Source organism: Coenobita brevimanus, chromosome 40, assembly GCF_032717465.1.
Source record: "Coenobita brevimanus isolate Jiangsu-jjx chromosome 40, ASM3271746v2, whole genome shotgun sequence".
Lineage (NCBI taxonomy): Eukaryota > Metazoa > Arthropoda > Malacostraca > Decapoda > Coenobitidae > Coenobita > Coenobita brevimanus.
The window spans coordinates 42,047,332-42,065,810 of NC_136993.1; the positions used below are offsets into that span (position 1 = coordinate 42,047,332).

Consider the following 18,479-nt stretch of genomic DNA (forward strand, 5'->3'; position numbering starts at 1 on the left):
CACTGGCCATTCTTAGAAACTTCCTTGCACCTACTCTTTCAGTAGCATTTTGGTCGAGACCAGACCACTTTCTAAGTTAACTGCATGGATAAATTTAACTGAGCTCTCTGACAGTGATCACCACAAGACATCATTCAGTACTCTAACACAGTTCCTGAAAGAGGTGTTAGAAGGAGTCACTGGTAACATCAAACAAACCCCCTTCAGACCCACTGACCTCACTGGCACTGACAACATGGTGCCTCATGAGGGGGATAAAGCAGCCAACCCCTTTTTCAACGCCAAAGACCCCATTGCACTTCCTACTGCCTAGACTGACCAGCCAGATTCCGCACTCCCGAAATCACTAGTATATTATAGCACTGTCTGGCAAACCTGATCAAGACTGCAGGATCCACATAACAATTGCCTTTATCACAGCTATAGTGCCTCCCTGGGATAGCAGTGGATGATGACAAAAAATTGTCAGAGTGTATCCCCGAGTCAACTCTGATAAGTATCTACGGATAAACTAACCAAGCTGTGGGTTAACTTGCTGCTATCAACTTTTATTGGGAATGACTGCTGGAGATCGAGCAGAATGGAGAACTTCCATTAGGTAACCAAGACCGATGCATGCAAGCGTGTTAGAGCCTTAATAATCGAACGAGTGAACGAACTGGAAATAGCTTAAGAACAGATATAAAACTGACTTGCCACATCTGTCGTGATGGCATCTTATACTCTAGCTGTTTGGGAACTAATGATAGTTTATCTTTGATACCGTATAAGAATGTATATAATTGTACAGTAAAAACACAAATTAGGCTAGATTATAATTTCATACTGTCCTTCCACCTAGGTCTCCACTGTGCAAGTTTGTGCTTAAATTACAACTACTTGTTTACATCTTTTTTAGTTTTTCAGCAAGAGTCCAATGGTGTTTCCTTGCCCGTCCACATGATGGGCCACTGAGCGTATATCCCTCTCTTCTTTAGCAGTGTTACCAGACTGAGCAGTTCCTGGCGGGCTGTGGCCACTGCCGGGAACACCTGCGTTTTTGTCCACACGACAGACCGGACAGTGGTTGGGCAGTCGAAGTCAGGTAGTGGCCAGATTAGGCGCTTGGAGGAACTGAGAGCCGTACGACAACATGGGTTACAGCAAAAACCGTCACAGGGCACTTAAAGCTAACAGTACAGCATTGTGTGAAACGTGATTTGGTAACAATATTTGCCCGTCGGGCGCTGCCTACTTGTGTGGACGGGAATTAAGGCACACAAAAGCCGCCCTTTACATCAATGCTCGACCATCCCAAATCAATCTGCGTCATCAGTCACATACTGTAAGAGGCCCTGTTCTCATTCAGTCACTTCAAGTTAAAAGTGTCAACAAGTTCAGATATAATGATAAGGACCCTATTTATCATCTGAGGCTTAAAACTGTCGTCAATAGCTGATATTTCTTCTCAATTCCTGATTCATAGACAACTACCTCCCTCAAAGGGTTTACTCTGTCCACGGATACTCATACCTGGTTTTGTGAATGCCAGAGCTGCCCAGTCATCCCTTCACCACCTGTCAGATTACATTACTGCAACACCATCACATCATACATTCCAAATGTCCTTGAAATGTTTCTGCTCTTATGTTTCCTTGTGTTATTATTTCAGATGTTTTCCATTTTACACAACTGTTTGGGCTGGATCGTGGTTCGGCAATATGTCCATATCATAGATATTTGACATTTTTTTCTGCATAACTGGACTTTGATGTCAGTATTCATACATTAATAGACTCATTCTTGTAAAATAATGCTCTCTCTCTCTCTCTCTCTCTCTCTGCAACTGTGAGTAAATATATATCTGTACACACACTTGCATATGAATATGTCGTCCTTTTCCAGATAAGGAAAAGTTCAAGATCCATAAAGGTGGTGGTGGTGAGTGACGACCCAGCCTTCCTTGCCGCCTTCGCCGAGTGGTCTTTCAAGGGCCGCCTCCAGGTGTGGTCGACAAGGTTCCTTGTCTTCACCCACCTCCCTCTCAACCGCCTCCTACACTTGCGCAGCACCCTGGCAAAGACCAACTCCATGCTTATCATCATAAACCATAAGCCCTCTCCGATGTAAGTCTTTTGTCGTACATACTATGTTGCATGCAATACGTATGCATGGTTCTCAAATTCCTGATCATTAATTGCAGCAGAACACATTATGCGTGACTTGATTGTAGCAGAAACCATTATATATGACGATAAGAGCTCTACCCGTGTTACCACCTTGGGTCACATGCACAAGATATAAATACAAGTTATTTATTGGCTATCATGTGAAGATGTGTGCTGTAGGTTAGCCAAGAAGTGAAGGTCAATAATTAGGGTTGAAAGATGGGTGAGTTGGATGGAAAGGTGTGTGTGAGATAGCACGAGTGTGGTGGTGGTGCTTACAATGGCAGCAGTATGCCCTTTGAAGACGGGAATATATAAGAAGATGACTAATGCAGGGAATGTTAGTTATCTCATACACCGTCGATGTTAAGAGTGGTGTCTGAGTAGGAAAATTGAAGCCATTTCACGATGGGATCTCAGCACCCGAGCAGCCGGAAAGTTTTTCCATGGTACATAAGTTTGCACTTCCATTTCTGATTTGACGCAAATTCAGGATATACAACTCACAAACAAGGCCAGCCAGCCAACCTCACAACTGAAAAAAATTACCACTCCGCTCCCTTCGCAATGCGGGTGATAGAATGAGTCATGATTGGAATAGATTATGCCCGAAGAGCTGGGATGACGGTGGTGGGGAAACAGGGTGGTGCAGACTAACTACAAAAATTAAGCACACATAGCTTCCATGTACCTCATGTCTTAAGACACAGGTGACAAATCGTGGTAAACGAGTGCACGAAACATCACAACCTGTGTCAAGAAACGAAAAGACTGAACATGATTGAAGATAATAATGAATGACATCAAGGATCCAGTGATTTTTTTCTTATATTTCTTAAATGCACTAAACTGTGAATCTAGAGGAAAGAGACTTTTTATTAGGGGGAAGGACAAATTTTTTGAGTGTTTATTTGGAAAAGGTGCAAGAAGGAGCATTGCAAAGTAGGCTATTCTTTGAGTGATTCTAAGAAGTTCCTAGGCTCTTCTGAGAAGTTATGGACTACATCACTGGGCATTCCTATGTTAACCTCTTGATTCCCGTGACGTACAGTATTATAGTAGTATATTCACACCACCTACTGAAGGTAGTTTAGGAGATAAACATCAGACTGGAGGTCTTATTAACATAAAGGTAATTGCCACTGGCATTTCCGTAATCATCCATCATCCAATCCTACGTTGCCCCATGAGGAGCGTAGGAGCCCGGGGCTAGGCAGTTGGTCCTAACATTTAAGATGAAAGTGACCAGCCTCACTCATCCTTGAGTGGCATTACATGAGAAATAAACCCCAATCATCCCTTGGATATAAACCTTCACCGGCTCAATACGATTGGAGCACAATAATTACCCACTAAACCACCAGGCGCCAAAATTTGGTTATATGGTTACCACCCAGCGTAGTAAATGGTTTCCTGGTGTAAAGGAAACCATTTGGCTTGTCACTCAGTGTAGAGCCACCCACGGGCAGAAGGAAGAGGAAAGAATGAAGGAATAAAAGACAGTAATTAACCTATTAAATCCTTTAACGTATTATAATAGTACACTCACATTACCGCAAGACAGTTGCTTAGGAGATACACATGATATTGGAGGGCTTCATAACATGAAGAAAATCGTATGATTATTGATAGAGCAGAATACAAAAGACGCCACAGCATAGTATTAATTAACTTTTCATTATTGTCTATGCTCCTTTTCTGATATCTGTCTACTCTGTATTCTAAATGGACATCATGAATGGGATGGAGGAAAATAATAAGATAGATTCATTATGCGTAAAGGATAAAGTCATCACCTCACCCTTTAACTGCAAAGTGTCAGAGGATTTAACAATATCAAGGAAAAGATATATATACACACCCAAAATGTAAAAAAAAAAAAACTATCAAGATTCCTGTGCTAAAGCATTAAAAAAAATATATATATATATTTTTTGCAGCTTTTGCTTTTCTATTGCCAGACACCTCAATCTCGCAAGGGACGAACAGAAACAAATCACCTCCACTTCGCCTTTTCTTTTACTGTTTAGTTGCCATCCCTCTAATTTACATACCCCACTCATATAACTATGTCTTACATCCCCTCGCCCTCTTCAGCTAAGACAAAATTCTGTTCAGCTTACGGAACCTCACCACAGTCAATGAATTAATTATTTGTATTTACTTTCAAAGGTGCAGCGTGTTGGTGGAGTTGCCCTACAGCTCAGGAGACTCACCTCCACAGAAGGTTGCCTGGTGGACTCCCTCACGTGGTCTCACTCCCACCTTCCTCCTCCCACTTTTTCCCGACAAGTTTTACAGGTAAGCGTACTGAGTGCGTTCTCTCCATCACCAGGCTTTTACCTAAATTAGAGAAGAAACCAACATCAGCTGATTTTAGTAACAAACATCACCTATTCAATACGCTGAAGTCTTTATGTTCTTAATTCCGTCAGGCAAATTTATGCATCTTAGGGTACCCATTTTGCTGTAAAGAGGCCAGTGAAATAGCTATAATCGACCCTTCTTCGACGAACCTTCAAATTTCTCCTAAACAGCATAAAAACGCTTGGGGATGAGTAAGTGAATAATTTAAATAAAAACTGGCACAAAACTGCCAGGTTCTTTTGTAGAGGATAATTGTGAAAATGGCGACAATATAAAGAACAAAAGTCGATAATACCGTAAGATAAAGGGGTAAAAGTAAGACACTGAAACCATTAAACATTAAATCTTATGAAGGAATTTCGGTGCCACCACAAAGAAGAATGTTCCTTCTCCCATAGCATAGGCATCATCTTCAAGCACTTATGAAAGACGGTACAATCCCTCACCCGCTTTGTGCTTCGAGCCTTCTGGAGATAGCAAGAATAAAATACAAATAGATGTCATCATTGTGAACGTGCTATAACAAAATGGTCAGGTTTTGTCAGATAAACTTAACCCATCGCATCCCGGCAGATATTTCACCACTGACCCCCCCACTCCTGGCAGATTTTGGATTTTTTTTTTTTTTTTGCTCAACCCTCTGCATTTTGTGAGAAACAGTGGCAAATCACAGAAAAAGTGCTCACCTAAGCTTAGAAATGGGCAATACAGGTGACCCTTTAAACACCTGGTACTGTTTTCCCTGGAGCCACGCTGCAGGTGTCGCATTTTCTATGGTTGCAGTAACGATTGCAAACCACTCAGAATAGGTAGATATTTGTTCATTTGGTACAAATTTATATGTAGTACACGAATATAAGGTTTTCATACAATAATATAGGCCATATAAGCGTTGTTTCACTCACTGAACGCATCAACATACCGCACCTTCCTTGGCGGTTACAGCTTCATCACTCCATCTTGTTTCTTCCTCTGGTGCCACGAATTCATTCTTCTCCACATCGTCAACGATTGGGGAATCACTCTTGCCTTGAATTTCGTACCGTGGTGTGACATGTCTTTACTGACCAGGTCACCGCTAACAGGTAAGTTGCTAAGACAATGACGTGCTTCATGCAGGGTAAAGCACTGTTGCCACCTGGCGGAGGGTAGAGGAAGGTCTCCTGCGTATGCCTACCAAAAATCACGTGCGATTTGCAAGTGACGGACCTCGCAGTTGAAAAATTTATTGATACGTTGACGGGATTCACCGTAACAAAACGTTGTGAGATACCCATATGTCAACAGGATGCCTCTGGTTAAAATCATTAATGAATAACCATTAGACATCATCTTGTCACTAAAGACGTATTCCTTCAGTTTAGCAGACTTTTTTCTTCATTAAGGCCTTTGAGATCTCTTTGTACTGCGTTTAACAAAGTGGAAGGCAAAGTTGTGGAAAAAATGGAATAGGGAAGAACTCTTGTGTAAAATAATATAAATCCAATTTTGAAGAATTTTTTTGTGCAGCCGGAGGTCAGTGGTTCAGATTATATATGTGAGAAATTGGTAACGGGTTCAAAGGAGAATGTTATGAAATTAAAAACTGACATCCTTTATAAGTCTAGTAACCTATAGGCATAAATATGAGACATACAAATCAAACTGGTGAAAAGAATTTAAAGATAGATAAGGACTTGGCAACATTTGTTTGGACATGACAAACACTGATCCTTTCACTTAATGGCCTTTGCACAGCAGAGCCATAAATCCAAGTCTTCCCCTGCAGATTGTCAAATGGTCCGCGTCTGCTGGTGGCTCATGTTCCAAATTCGGTGTTCAAAACAAAGGAGGCCAATGCCCCAGATGCCCCTGGGCGGAAGCGGGTCATCATGTTGAGCCCCAGAGCCACATTGCTTGAAACTGTTTCAAAGGCTATGAACTTCACGTAAGAGATCTGACTTGCAATCAAGTGTGTGTGAGCAAGTGTCAGTGTGACGGTGACTGTGCTGCGTGTTTCAGTGTGAGTATGAGTGAGAGTATGGGCGTGAGCCTGAGTGTGACTGTGCATGTGACCATAAGAGTGAGTGTGTGTGTGTGTGTGTGTGTGTGTGTGTGTGTGTGTGTGTGTGTGTGTGTTTAAAAAAATGGCATGAGTCCATTATCATATTCCTAAAGAAATACGTAAATGTTATAGATGGTGATACATGAAAACACCCTCATATCAGAAGGTCGAACTGTTTCAGATACCTTTAACTTCAACAATTATATATATGTAAAATGTCTTACATTTAGCGCTCACATGTGCTTTCTTATACTTAAACGCTGACAAGGAATCAGGTAAAAAATCATCATCATCATCATCATCATCATCATCATTGTCATTCCGATCCTAATTCCCACCAAAAAGTTGAGGTGAAATAGTATTCAAAAATAACAAAAGTAGAACCATCGAATCACATAGGCAGTGAAATGAAAAACACAAGTATTGAGAGATTGAAACCTTTGAATTAAAAAATATACATTCTTGAGTTTCTATTTGTAAAAGAGTTTCAGATACACCTGTTAATAGACATTCCCATGACAACCAAACTGATTATGTAATGCCACACCATTGGCAAGTGTTTATTCTTACATACTTCCTCCCTCCAATTTGATCCTTTGTCAGTTTCTTCGTTTTTTCAGCTTCTTTATATCGTTTTCTTGCTTGGACACCCGCGCCGTCTAAATTCTTCGAAACACTGAAACAAACGTTTACCTACAGGTCAGAATCCTGATGCCGAACATGCAGCAAACATGTTCATAACAATGGTTCACGACAAATTTCGTGGCAACAGCTTCAGCATGTTCGAAGCTGACATGCAGTCTACACAGACACGTCTGTAGCAGAGCTTCCATTATACTGGAGAAAGAAATTCTGGTGCTTGCTGCGGCTGTCTCAATAGTAATTTGTGGGCAAGAAGCAAAAGTCTGGGCGAATATTAAGTATGCCTATCACGAAGTGGTAGGAGTGGGCACAGACACAGTGTAATCAGTGATATAATACATGACGATACTGGACTTGTGCTGCACAGGTAAGTAAGAGTGGGTTATTCAGATTTTTTTAACGGAATTTCAGCATCTAATGTAGCGATTGGATTATTTTTTGTTCTGCAGAAAGCTCTGGTTTATGAAGCAGACGATCAGCCCCTACATACGTCCTCTGAATCCTGCCATGATTTTCTCTATATTTACACTGTCATGCACCGAACCTGCCCGATCAAAATATCGATTTTCTTTATGACATCGGCAGTTCCACCCAAAATGTGTCACTGATGTCGTTCCATGTGTCTAGTTTCTTAATCTCGTGTTTGTATTCTGAGTCTGTCAGAGCTAAGAACACATGATGTACTTAAAGTTCTGTTAATCATAATACCTGCTCCCTGGCCCACTTCATGATTATGAGGCAATCCCCCCCCCCCACCAGCTGTGGTACTTAGTTAACTGTCTGGCCAGCTGCTTTCATGCCCAGTGCAGGAAACGTCCACGCTAGGGCTACCAACATGCTTCCAAACGACTTTATGAACATGTCCATGACAATGGTGCTTCGAATATACATGCAAATTTAATTAAGACAATTTTTCGTACATGTTCCAAAATCATGAATTACCATTCAGTGTCTTTATAGCCTATCATTAACGTGCGGGCATGCGCGCGCGCGCACACACACACACACACACACACACACACACACACACACACACACACACACACACACACACACACACACACACACACACACAAATGTACGTACACGCATATATACTGTATATATATATATATATATATATATATATATATATATATATATATATATACAACTATGATGTTAATGTGGAAATGGTGTTAGATTCGTTCCCTGTCACTAACGTTGCAGTTACGACTACGTGATCCCCCCTGACAGAGCGTGGGGAGTGGAACAGCCTGACGGATCCTGGACTGGCATGATCGGAATGTCAATGAGGGAAGTAGGTCCATTTACAACCTTGCATCATTTTGTATCGGATGTGAATTAAGTAACTTTATCTCCTTTACATATTGCCATCTAATCAGTTCATTGAAAGTTAGCTCGATTAAACTGGTAGTAGAGATGCATACGGAGGCTGAAAGATAGACAGATAAATAGATAAAACTACCTGGGACAAAACAGACAAAAAGTCATAGGAGGCTGATTTATAAAAAATGTAGATAGTAAAATTTGTGTGATCTTGAGGTACCTGAGAGTATTGCACTTCAGATACAAATTAACTCTTTAATTCAGGAAGTGGACATCAGCCTTGGCCTCTTGGACATCACTTACACGAGAGCCAAGGTAGTGGACTTCACCTTCCCCGTCGACACCATGTACAACAGGATGATCGTGGGTCTTGGCAAGCCAGAGGTGAACCCCTGGAGCTTCCTACTACCCCTGGGTTCTTGTGTTTGGGCAGCGCTTCTGACGGCTTTGTTGGGGGTCCTTGCAGTAATGACAATATTTCCCTCATGTCTACAAACCCAGGCTTGTCATTGTGCAGGGCTAATGGTGAAGGCATCCAGCTGCGTTCGAGTGCTGTTACAACAAGGTAAGACCTGCAGCTTGTCTTATAAATATATGTTATTGTGGAAGTCGTCACTTTCAGGATAGTATTGCCTTTCTACCACCATATGTGGTCGTACAGTTCATTGGACTATTGATCCAGGCATCTAGATGCATATGCTCGGTCATTTCCAACAAAGTTTTAACAAATATCTTATTACCTGCAGGATTGCATCAGGGTTTACCACTTCCGTGTCTTAATTATAACATCTCATTCCCAGCATTTAGTTTTGTTTTGATATCACGTGGTGGCAGGGATAAGAATAGTTATCTTGAATATCTATAATAATTTTCACACATATGTATGCAGCAGTGAATCAGTATGAAAAAAAAAAAAAAAAAGTATTTCTACCACCAAATTGTATTACTGAGAATCAGAGAAATCAGTCTTAAAAACACTCTTGGTATGGCTTCGTAGGTATTATTGGTAGCTGTTATTCACAGTATACAGTGTCCTAAGATCAAAATTACAAAGAAATTGCTGCATAGTTCCTTAATGAGTTGCCAGCCAGCATTGGTTTATGGTTACTACTTAGCAGTGTAGCAGGACAAAATTTGTGATAAAATTTATAGTAAAACAGCAAAAAGAGAACATTTCTAATTGCACTTCCTAAGCTGAGATATCATTTGCTTAAATAAAAATGACATATCACGTAGGTTTGTCTGATGCCGATTGTTAACGGTTGAACTACATCACAGTGAATATACATGCAAATATTACCAATTTTTATTAGGTTCTTGATTTACAGTTTATGACAACCTCCTGCACTCTAAGGAATGTTGTCGCTGAAGGCCATGTAGAAAGGTACATGCAAGCAAAAGAATATGTTAATGCATATATGGGGCAAAAATAATCTTAATAAGTATGATTACAAAAGCAGTAAACAAACACAATACTACATGAGAGAACTATCAGAATGAAGTCCTATCTAAGTAATACCTTAATTTAGAATAAATTCATATGCTTATTTCAGATGTCAATCCTGTCAGGACATGGTGGGTATGGGAGCGTGTGGTGTTGGGCGTGTGGATGTTGACAACTTTGGTGCTGACACGTAGCTATACAGGCAACCTGGTGTCCCTCCTGGCCGTCAGATACATCCCAATGCCCATACAGTCTCTCAGGGACGTGGTTGATAATCCTTTTACATTTTTAGTGCAGGAGGGAACCAGGCAGGCTTACATTATTCAGGTTAGTATATACCCCATGAAGGTTTGTATAGTAGCACATAACGTCACTGGCCATTGATTTATTTCTTGGCTCTCTCAATCAGTGGACCTACTGCGACTATGGCAAGACGCGGGCATATTCTGAGGTCTTATGATGAAGGCCAAGATAAAGAGAGAAAATTAAACATATTCCATATCAATAGGTAATGTTCTGGGCAAGCTGTTCCTCAATACAAGACTTAGGGGACAATAAGAAGCCATATGCGAACAACCTGAACAGATTATACAGGTTATTCTTCCAGTTTTAATATGAACTTACACTGCCTGGGAATTTAGGTCACAGTATACCTGGTTCTGGGGTAACTGTAGAAAGGCTAGATAAATAGCACTTTAATACATTCATTCCCTTACTTCCAGACCGTTAAGACTGGTGCTTTCCAATGACCAAAATACAAGAGCGAGCACGTCGCTTAACAGTATGTACAGTTCTACCTTAGTGAAGGTGGGCCCTATAAGTACAGCCTTTAAGACAATCATTTTGCTACCTGCAGACGGCTGAGAGTGGCGTTTTCCGCGACATAAATAATCTACAGAAGGAAGGTAGATTTCAAACCTTCGACTCCGCTGAGCTGACGAAGAACCTAGATGTGAAAGTGAGGAGTGGGTACCACACACTAACAAATGTGGAGGAGGTGACCAAGATGATGATGGCACAGGACTTCTCAGTGACAGGTGGGTTAGAGAGAGAGAGAGAGAGAGAGAGAGAGAGAGTCTGTAATTTGCCCTTACACTAATATATCTATGAGAGCTGATGGGAGTCTCATGTACCTCAGAACACCCACACAATGTCTAGGGACTCACCTACAATGCAAAAAGTGGCTCATCAGTGTCAAGAACAAACAACAAAAAAGGCCATCTTATTTAACTTACTTGCCGTAGAATAGAACCTTCACATTTTCTTTTTATTATATGTTGTAAGACGTCAGACAATGTTCAGGTTGACCTTGGCCTGGAAATGTACTTGTGATACTTTGTTATTTACGATGAAGAAAATGAACCCCACAATAAAGGGAGGTTGTGAGCGAATTTTCGACCAAAGTTTCGTTCCTTTGTGCTTAAGTGCTCTGTCTGTGACTGGTCCACATACTTAGATATATGTTACTGTCATATTTCAGTTATAAGCAGGTGTTCCTTCCCTATTTCCCACATGAGTCGTGGGAGGCGAGTGTCGAGCAGTACGCGATGGAGAGTAAAAAGAATTGAATTGGGTCTGTTGCTTCAAATACTTTTCTCTTAGGTACCCCTATGACGTTTTCCTTGACGTGTGAATCGGTGAAGACAAAGTTACAAGGCAGGTGCCAGTGAGTCATGTGATTTAGTGTTGATAGGGCAAAATTTAGGTTGGACGGATAATTATTTCATCTCTATCGATATATTGGTGAATATAAATGTGCTGATGATTACCAAAGCTTCCAAGATGAGACTGGAGTACCTGCAGTGTGGCTGTAGGGTACCATATAGAGCTTAAAGAAGGCTGCCAAATGAGCAGAGGCTGGAAGCACGGCACTGCCAGGTGAGCTGGCATATTATATAGATTTGTTTTCATAAATAAATCGAATACCGTGGAATGTAAACTAGTCTTTATAGTTTTTTTTTTTTTTTTTTTTACATAGAAGAACGTTTAATAGGCATGGAGGTAAGAAAAGCTTAGTAGATATCTTGGTGGGGGTGATGCCAAGTCAGGTGGCAGGTCTAGTAGCAGGTCTTGTACCTGAGCCTACAGGTGACTTGTAACATGATACAAACAAGCCTTGACATACATATATATATATATATATATATATATATATATATATATATATATATATATATATATATATATATATATATATATATATATATATATATATATATATATATATATATATATATATATATATTATGGTGAGAGGGGAGGGTGGAGGTATGTCTGACCACTACCTGGTGGAGGGAAAGTTAAGAGTAGGTAAGAGATGGGTGAGAGCTAGGAGGGTTCGGTGTGGCAAGGAGGTTTTGAAAGTCAGTGAGTTGGATAAAAGAGAGAAAAAGATAGAGTATCAGGAGAAATTGAAAGATGAGTGGAACGCAGTGAAAGATCGGGAAAATGGCAGCGTGGAGGAGGAATGGCAGTTGTTTAAGAGTGCTGTGGTGGGGCATGCAGAAGAGGTGTGTGGTGTGAGACGTGTGGGTGGTGGAGTAAGAAAAGGAAGTGAATGGTGGTGCGAGGAAGTAAGTATGGCTGTGGCTGAGAAGAGACGTGCATATGAAGTGTGGCTGCAGAGGAAGGATGAGATGTCATATGAAAGGTATAAGGAGAAGAGGACTAGAGCGAGAAGGGCTGTGCGTGATGCTAAAGTGGCAGCAGATGAGAGGTGGGGTAGGCGGCTGACAGAGAATTTTCAACAGAATAAGAAAATGTTTTGGAAGGAGGTGAAAAGGGTGCGAAAGGGAGAGTCTGGGAAGGAAGAACGAGTAAAAGCAGAGGATGGAAGGATGTTAATTGAGATGGATGCAGTAAGGAAGAGATGGGCAGAGTATTTTGAAAGATTGTTAAATGTAAAGGAGGAAAGGTGGCTGAGATTGGGGCGGATGGAAGGGTGCAAGGAATAAATGTGTTGGGAGAGTTGAATGATTCTTTGATCAAGAAGGAGGAAGTGGAGAAGGCAGTAAAGGAGATGAAAACAGGGAAAGCTGCAGGTATGGATGGGCGTGCTGTGGAATGCCTGAAGGGTGGTGGAGTGACTATTGTTGACTGGTTAGTAAGATTGTTGAATGTGTGCTTTGAGAAAGGTATGGTGCCAATTGACCGGGCAAGTGCTTGTGTGGTCCCGTTGTATAAAGGGAAGGGTGATAAGTATGAATGTACTAGCTTTAGGGGTATAAGTCTGTTGAGTGTTGTTGGTAAGGTGTATGGTAGAGTGTTAATTATGAGAGTTAGAGAGGGTACAGAGGGAGTGATTGGTGATGAGCAGTGTGGCTTTAGGAGAGGGAGGGGATGCGTTGATCAGGTGTTTGCTGTGAGACAAGTGTGTGAAAAGTATTTAGCGAAAGGCAAGGATGTGTTTTGGGCATTTATGGATTTAGAGAAAGCGTATGATAGAATTGATAGGGAGGCTTTGTGGACTGTTTTAAGATTGTATGGACTTGATGGTAGGTTACTAAAAGGGGTGAAAAGTTTTTATGTAAATAGTAGAGCATGTGTAAGAGTGGGAAATGCTGTGAGTGATTGGTTTCCCGTGAGAGTGGGGCTGCGACAGGGATGTGTGATGTCGCCTTGGTTGTTTAATATTTACATGGATGGTGTTGTATGGGAGGTGAATGCAAGAGTTTTAGGTGGAGGTCTGAGTCTGGTGAATGTTGATGGTGGAGAGTGGAATCTGAAGCAGCTGCTGTTTGCAGATGATACTGCACTGGTGACTGATTCAGAGGAGAGATTGAGACAGTTGGTAGAGGAGTTTGGAAGGGTGTGTGAAAGGAGGAAATTGAAAGTAAATGAGAATAAGAGTAAAGTGATGAAGTGTACGAGGTTGATAGATGGTAGGGGGATGAATATATTTTTGAATGGTGAGTTGCTTGAGGAGGTAGATTGTTTTAAATATCTAGGGTCACATGTTGCTGTGGATGGAAGAATAGATGCAGAAGTGAAGTTTAGAATAAATGAAGTAAGAAAGGTGCTGGGAGGAATGAAAAAAGGTTCAAATGTCGTTCGCTTAGAATGGATGTAAAGAGAAGGCTGTATGAGGGTGTTGTGGTACCGACTGCGTTATATGGGGCTGAAACATGGAATATGGGTGTAGCAGAGAGGAAAAATTTGAATGTAATGGAGATGAGGTGTCTGAGGAGTATGTGTGGAGTGACGCGTATGGATTGGGTGCGAAATGATGAAGTGCGAAGGAGAACTGGAGTTGTTCGGGAGATGGCTGGTAGAGTTGAGGAGAGGGTGTTGCGATGATTTGGGCATATGGAGAGAATGGATAATGAGCGATTGGTTAAAAAGATAACTAGATCTGATGTGAGAGGTGTAAGGCTGAGAGGAAGACCAAGAATAGGATGGATGGACAGTGTGAAGAGAGCGCTGGATGTGAGAGGGATGTCTGTTGAGCAAGGAAGAGTGGCTGTGCATTACAGAAATAAATGGAGAGAAATTGTGAATGAATAAGTGATGATGCAGCCCTGAGGGGATATTCTCCCGCATTTGGTCTGATCAGCTAGTCAGGTCAGGTACGGGTAAGGGGATGGGTCTCTTATGATGTGGCAGGGATAAACCAGTTCTGCTGACGGGCCCTGCTGCGGATGTCACTGATTGCATTGTGCAGTTGACCCTTGTGCGGTGTGGTGCGGTGAGGATCTGTCCGTTCTCCCCTTTGGGGCTAAGATGCGAATGAATGTGTTTGAACGGATGAGTAAATGGGGAGTGTGTCGTCCTGTCTCGGCTACCTCCCTTTCCTTGGGGGAAGCAGCCTAGGTATATATATATATATATATATATATATATATATATATATATATATATATATATATATATATATATATATATATTCACAGAATAACGTTTGATGGGCATCGAGGTGTGAAAAACTTGGTATATACAGTGTATCTTGGTGGTGGTGATGGAGTGTCTTGTGGTATTTCTGCCACTTTACCTGAGCCTACAGGTGACTTGTAAATAGCATAATAAAGACTAGTCTTTATAGTTTGTTTTTTTTGCATAGAAGGACGTTTGATAGGCAGAAAGATGAGAAAAACTTGGTGTACTGTATATCTGGTTCTAGTGCCACTGTACCAGAGTTACAGTACTGCAAAGTATTCCAAATTTCAAATGGCCATACTGTAAAAGTGCACAAATTTGCACATTATCAGTACTTTTTCGGATATTTCTGACGGATTTTCATCAGTAAAAAGGCATTTTGATCAGCATGTTATGCTGCATAGTTTGTTAGGAAGGTTTTTTTGGATAAGTTCAGTATTTTCTGCCCTATTTGCATAATTATGCTGGTTGCTTTCATACTTCAGATTTTCTAATTTTACATCATAAATATAGTGTAAGAGAACAAGCTTCCTGTCGTTTTGTTCTCCTGGAAATTCTGAACAAAATAATGCCTGAATGGTAGAAATTGATCACAAAATAAGGGAGAAAGTACAGAAAGTGTTAACATGTAGTTTCAGTTACTCACAACCCTCCCAAGAGACGTTAGACAATTTTCAGGTTGACCTTGACCTGGATATGTACTTGTGATCTTTTGTTAGTTACGATTAGGAAAATGGACCCCATAATAAAAGAACTTTAGTCAGCATTATTCCGAGACAATGTTTGGTGGTTTCAGTGACAGTTCAGCTTGTATTTTGTTGACCAGGATTAAATTTTTTAACATCCAGTATTTTACGATAATATATTTCATATATCACAGGATCGCTGACACATTTACCGGAAAGATCATAATTTATTGTGTACTCATGGCACTAATTTTGGTTATATTTAACTATTTTCTTGGTGTCAACAGGAAGGTGTGACTTCTATCTAGCACGCGAGAAGTTCCTAACCTCGATGCTTGCCATGACGGGGCCCAAGGACAGCCCACTTATCAACGCTGTCAGCCGCAGGTCAGCTATCATACATCAGTTTATCTCTTTGGTCTCCTAAGCTACTTCTGAGTTGATTAAGATCATCCGGCTTTATCAATATTAATATTTAAAAAGGTTATTTGGATGAATAGATTACCAATTAGCTAGTCTGTTTCTACCATAACTTGACCAAAAATTGCCATCTCTGCATTTTGAATACGGTCTTGTAATAGTTGCATATCACTAGAATCGTGCTGCTCATGAAGAAGTAGTAACGTAAAGAAAGCTACAAAAGGACGAAAATCTGGGCCAAGTTAATTTGAAAGGTTTATGGTAACATATTCATAATCATGTGTTTCCAGGATCATAACAGTGAGAGAAGCAGGTATGTACGACCACTGGATCAACAGCTACACCCCCAACATGACCACCTGCCTCAACCCACCCACAACCATGGCCGTCAGATCCTCACTCAGCCTCTCCAATATATGGGTAACTTCCTCACTGTGCTTTCGTGAACCATACTTTCTACTCATCCATTCATCTATCTATCTATCTGTCGTTCCATCCATTGATCGAACCCACGTATCCATCCATCAACGTCTCTCTCTCTCTCTCTCTCTCTCTCTCTCTCTCTCTCTCTCTCTCTCTCTCTCTCTCTCTCTCTCTCTCTTTATTTATTCTTATATATTAAATGAATTGGTAATACTTGTACTAAATATGATGCAGTTTCCTAAAAGTATATTCTCTCACATTGCAGGGAACACTGGTGGTTTACGTGGCTGGCCTGGCAATTAGTTTTCACGTGTTCTGCTTCGAGCTCATCTACTCACACCTCCGGTAATGTGTCCGTGATGAAGGATGTGAGGCTGTTGGAGTGGCAGAGTCGAATCAGTTATCCACCGGCGTTTGGGGTTTATATTGCAAGTTACTGACCAGGTTGTGTACTAGATGTTTTGCAGACTAAATTACTAACGTTGCGAGACCGAATTTATAAGAAAAATAAATAAAACATCAATTTCTTCAGTTTAAGCAACATTTTTATTTAATTTTTGTTGTTAATGAAATTTTTGAGAGAGAAGGATGATCTCGAGTTGGGCTGGATACATTCTGAAACTCTTCTAAGCTAAAGTAAACCGTCTTGAAATGGCAAAGACAAAATAAGAAAGGTATCAACGTATTTAAACAATTTATATTTCATTCTTGCTACAGACGATTCATTTAGCTTATAAGAAACTTTTCGAAATGAAGTGGATTAAATATGACCTTCATTCACCACTTTATCTCCAGCACGTCTCCCCGACGCTGCATTAAATCATCTAATGATAGCAGGACTATAACAGAATACAATGTCACCGGACTGAAAGAGTTAAAAGCTAATCGGTGTTGTTTGCAACCTCTTAAGTACACGAAATCCTGTATATTCTAAGCTACATAGTAAAAAAAAAAAATAATAATAATAATACGGTAAAAAGATCCTTAATAACGAATAGAATAAGATTTTTTTATAATCCCTCCCAGACGAGAACTGTCTAAAGCTTTATAAAACTTACTCCACACAGCAAGGATCTATATGTCTACCTATCTATCTATCTATCTATTGCCAGACGCTCAATCCCGTCAGGGGTGACCACAAAGAAATCACCTTAAAGTCTCCATGTCCTATGCCATCCGGCTGTCCTCCTTCCAGCTCATAACCCCCTCTCTCATATATCTCTACATTCCATTTCCCCATCTCATCCCTGATCTCCCCCTCCTCCTCTCCCAAATCACTTCACTTCCATACACTTGTACTGAGTCTCTCATTCTTCATTGTCTTCATAGAGACAAAGGATACAGTGAAAAATATCGGTATGTTACTGTATTTCCTAATAAACCGAAAGTATTTTCCTCACCAGCAAGGAAAGCCTTTGCGATGCTGCATGAAAGCGTTCGGAGAGGGAAAGAATAAACTGTAAAAGGTAATCCCATGCTGAACACTCAAACACTCTTGTACCCTTACTTGTTTTGCTTTTGTGAAAATTTAAGACATATTGTAACTACAGTACATTTGTAAATTTTCAATGATTTTGTATGTTTTCTTGTGTTGATTCATTGTATATAATGTTATTTTACCTGACTAATAGGTTCAGAATATTCACACACACACACACACACACACACACACACACACACACACACACACAGTGGTAACGCTCTCGCTTGCCAACTGGTGGACGGGAGTTCGCGCCTCGCTCAGGTTGCGAAAAGTTTCACTGACGAAGTGGGTGGTTACTGTCCCCCTTGAGCAAGGGGACGGGTGTGTGCGTGTGTGAAGGTCACAGCCTTGCCCTTAGATCGGACTATATGAGCTCTCAGCTCCCTTCCGGGAGGGTAAAAAGCTGACGATCACGACCATCAAGTGATCCTGACCGACCCGGTGAATTACACACACACAATTAATTACACACACACACACAAATACGAACATTTGTAATATACTGAACTCGCACTAACAGAGAGGATATTTTACATTACCGGTAGTCGACAAATTATGAAACAGATATTTAGGCAAAGAGTCTTAGCAAAACGACTTCTTGAAACAGAATCAGTGACTTCAA

The 18,479-nt window shown here is 40.8% G+C and overlaps 1 protein-coding gene across 1 annotated transcript; it reads left to right on the top strand.

The window, feature by feature from the left end:
- Positions 1 to 557: 557 nt before the first annotated feature.
- On the top strand, positions 558 to 15,958 carry LOC145397060 (uncharacterized). Its single transcript, XM_080270272.1, has 10 exons — positions 558 to 598; positions 978 to 1,122; positions 1,885 to 2,105; positions 4,320 to 4,448; positions 6,283 to 6,441; positions 6,516 to 6,576; positions 8,770 to 9,094; positions 10,083 to 10,300; positions 10,830 to 11,010; positions 15,819 to 15,958. The coding sequence occupies exons 1-10, from the start codon at positions 558 to 560 to the stop codon at positions 15,956 to 15,958; spliced, it is 1,620 nt and encodes a 539-aa protein (XP_080126398.1).
- Positions 15,959 to 18,479: the final 2,521 nt, after the last annotated feature.

What these genes read in the sequence shown, in the direction of transcription:
- LOC145397060 (XM_080270272.1), top strand. Translation starts at nt 558, where the DNA reads ATGACTGCTGGAGATCGAGCAGAATGGAGAACTTCCATTAG. An exon ending in CTGTGCATGTGACCATAAGA is followed by an intron (nt 6,577 to 8,769) that starts GTGAGTGTGTGT and finishes ATTGCACTTCAG; the next exon opens with ATACAAATTAACTCTTTAAT. An exon ending in GGCAGGCTTACATTATTCAG is followed by an intron (nt 10,301 to 10,829) that starts GTTAGTATATAC and finishes TGCTACCTGCAG; the next exon opens with ACGGCTGAGAGTGGCGTTTT.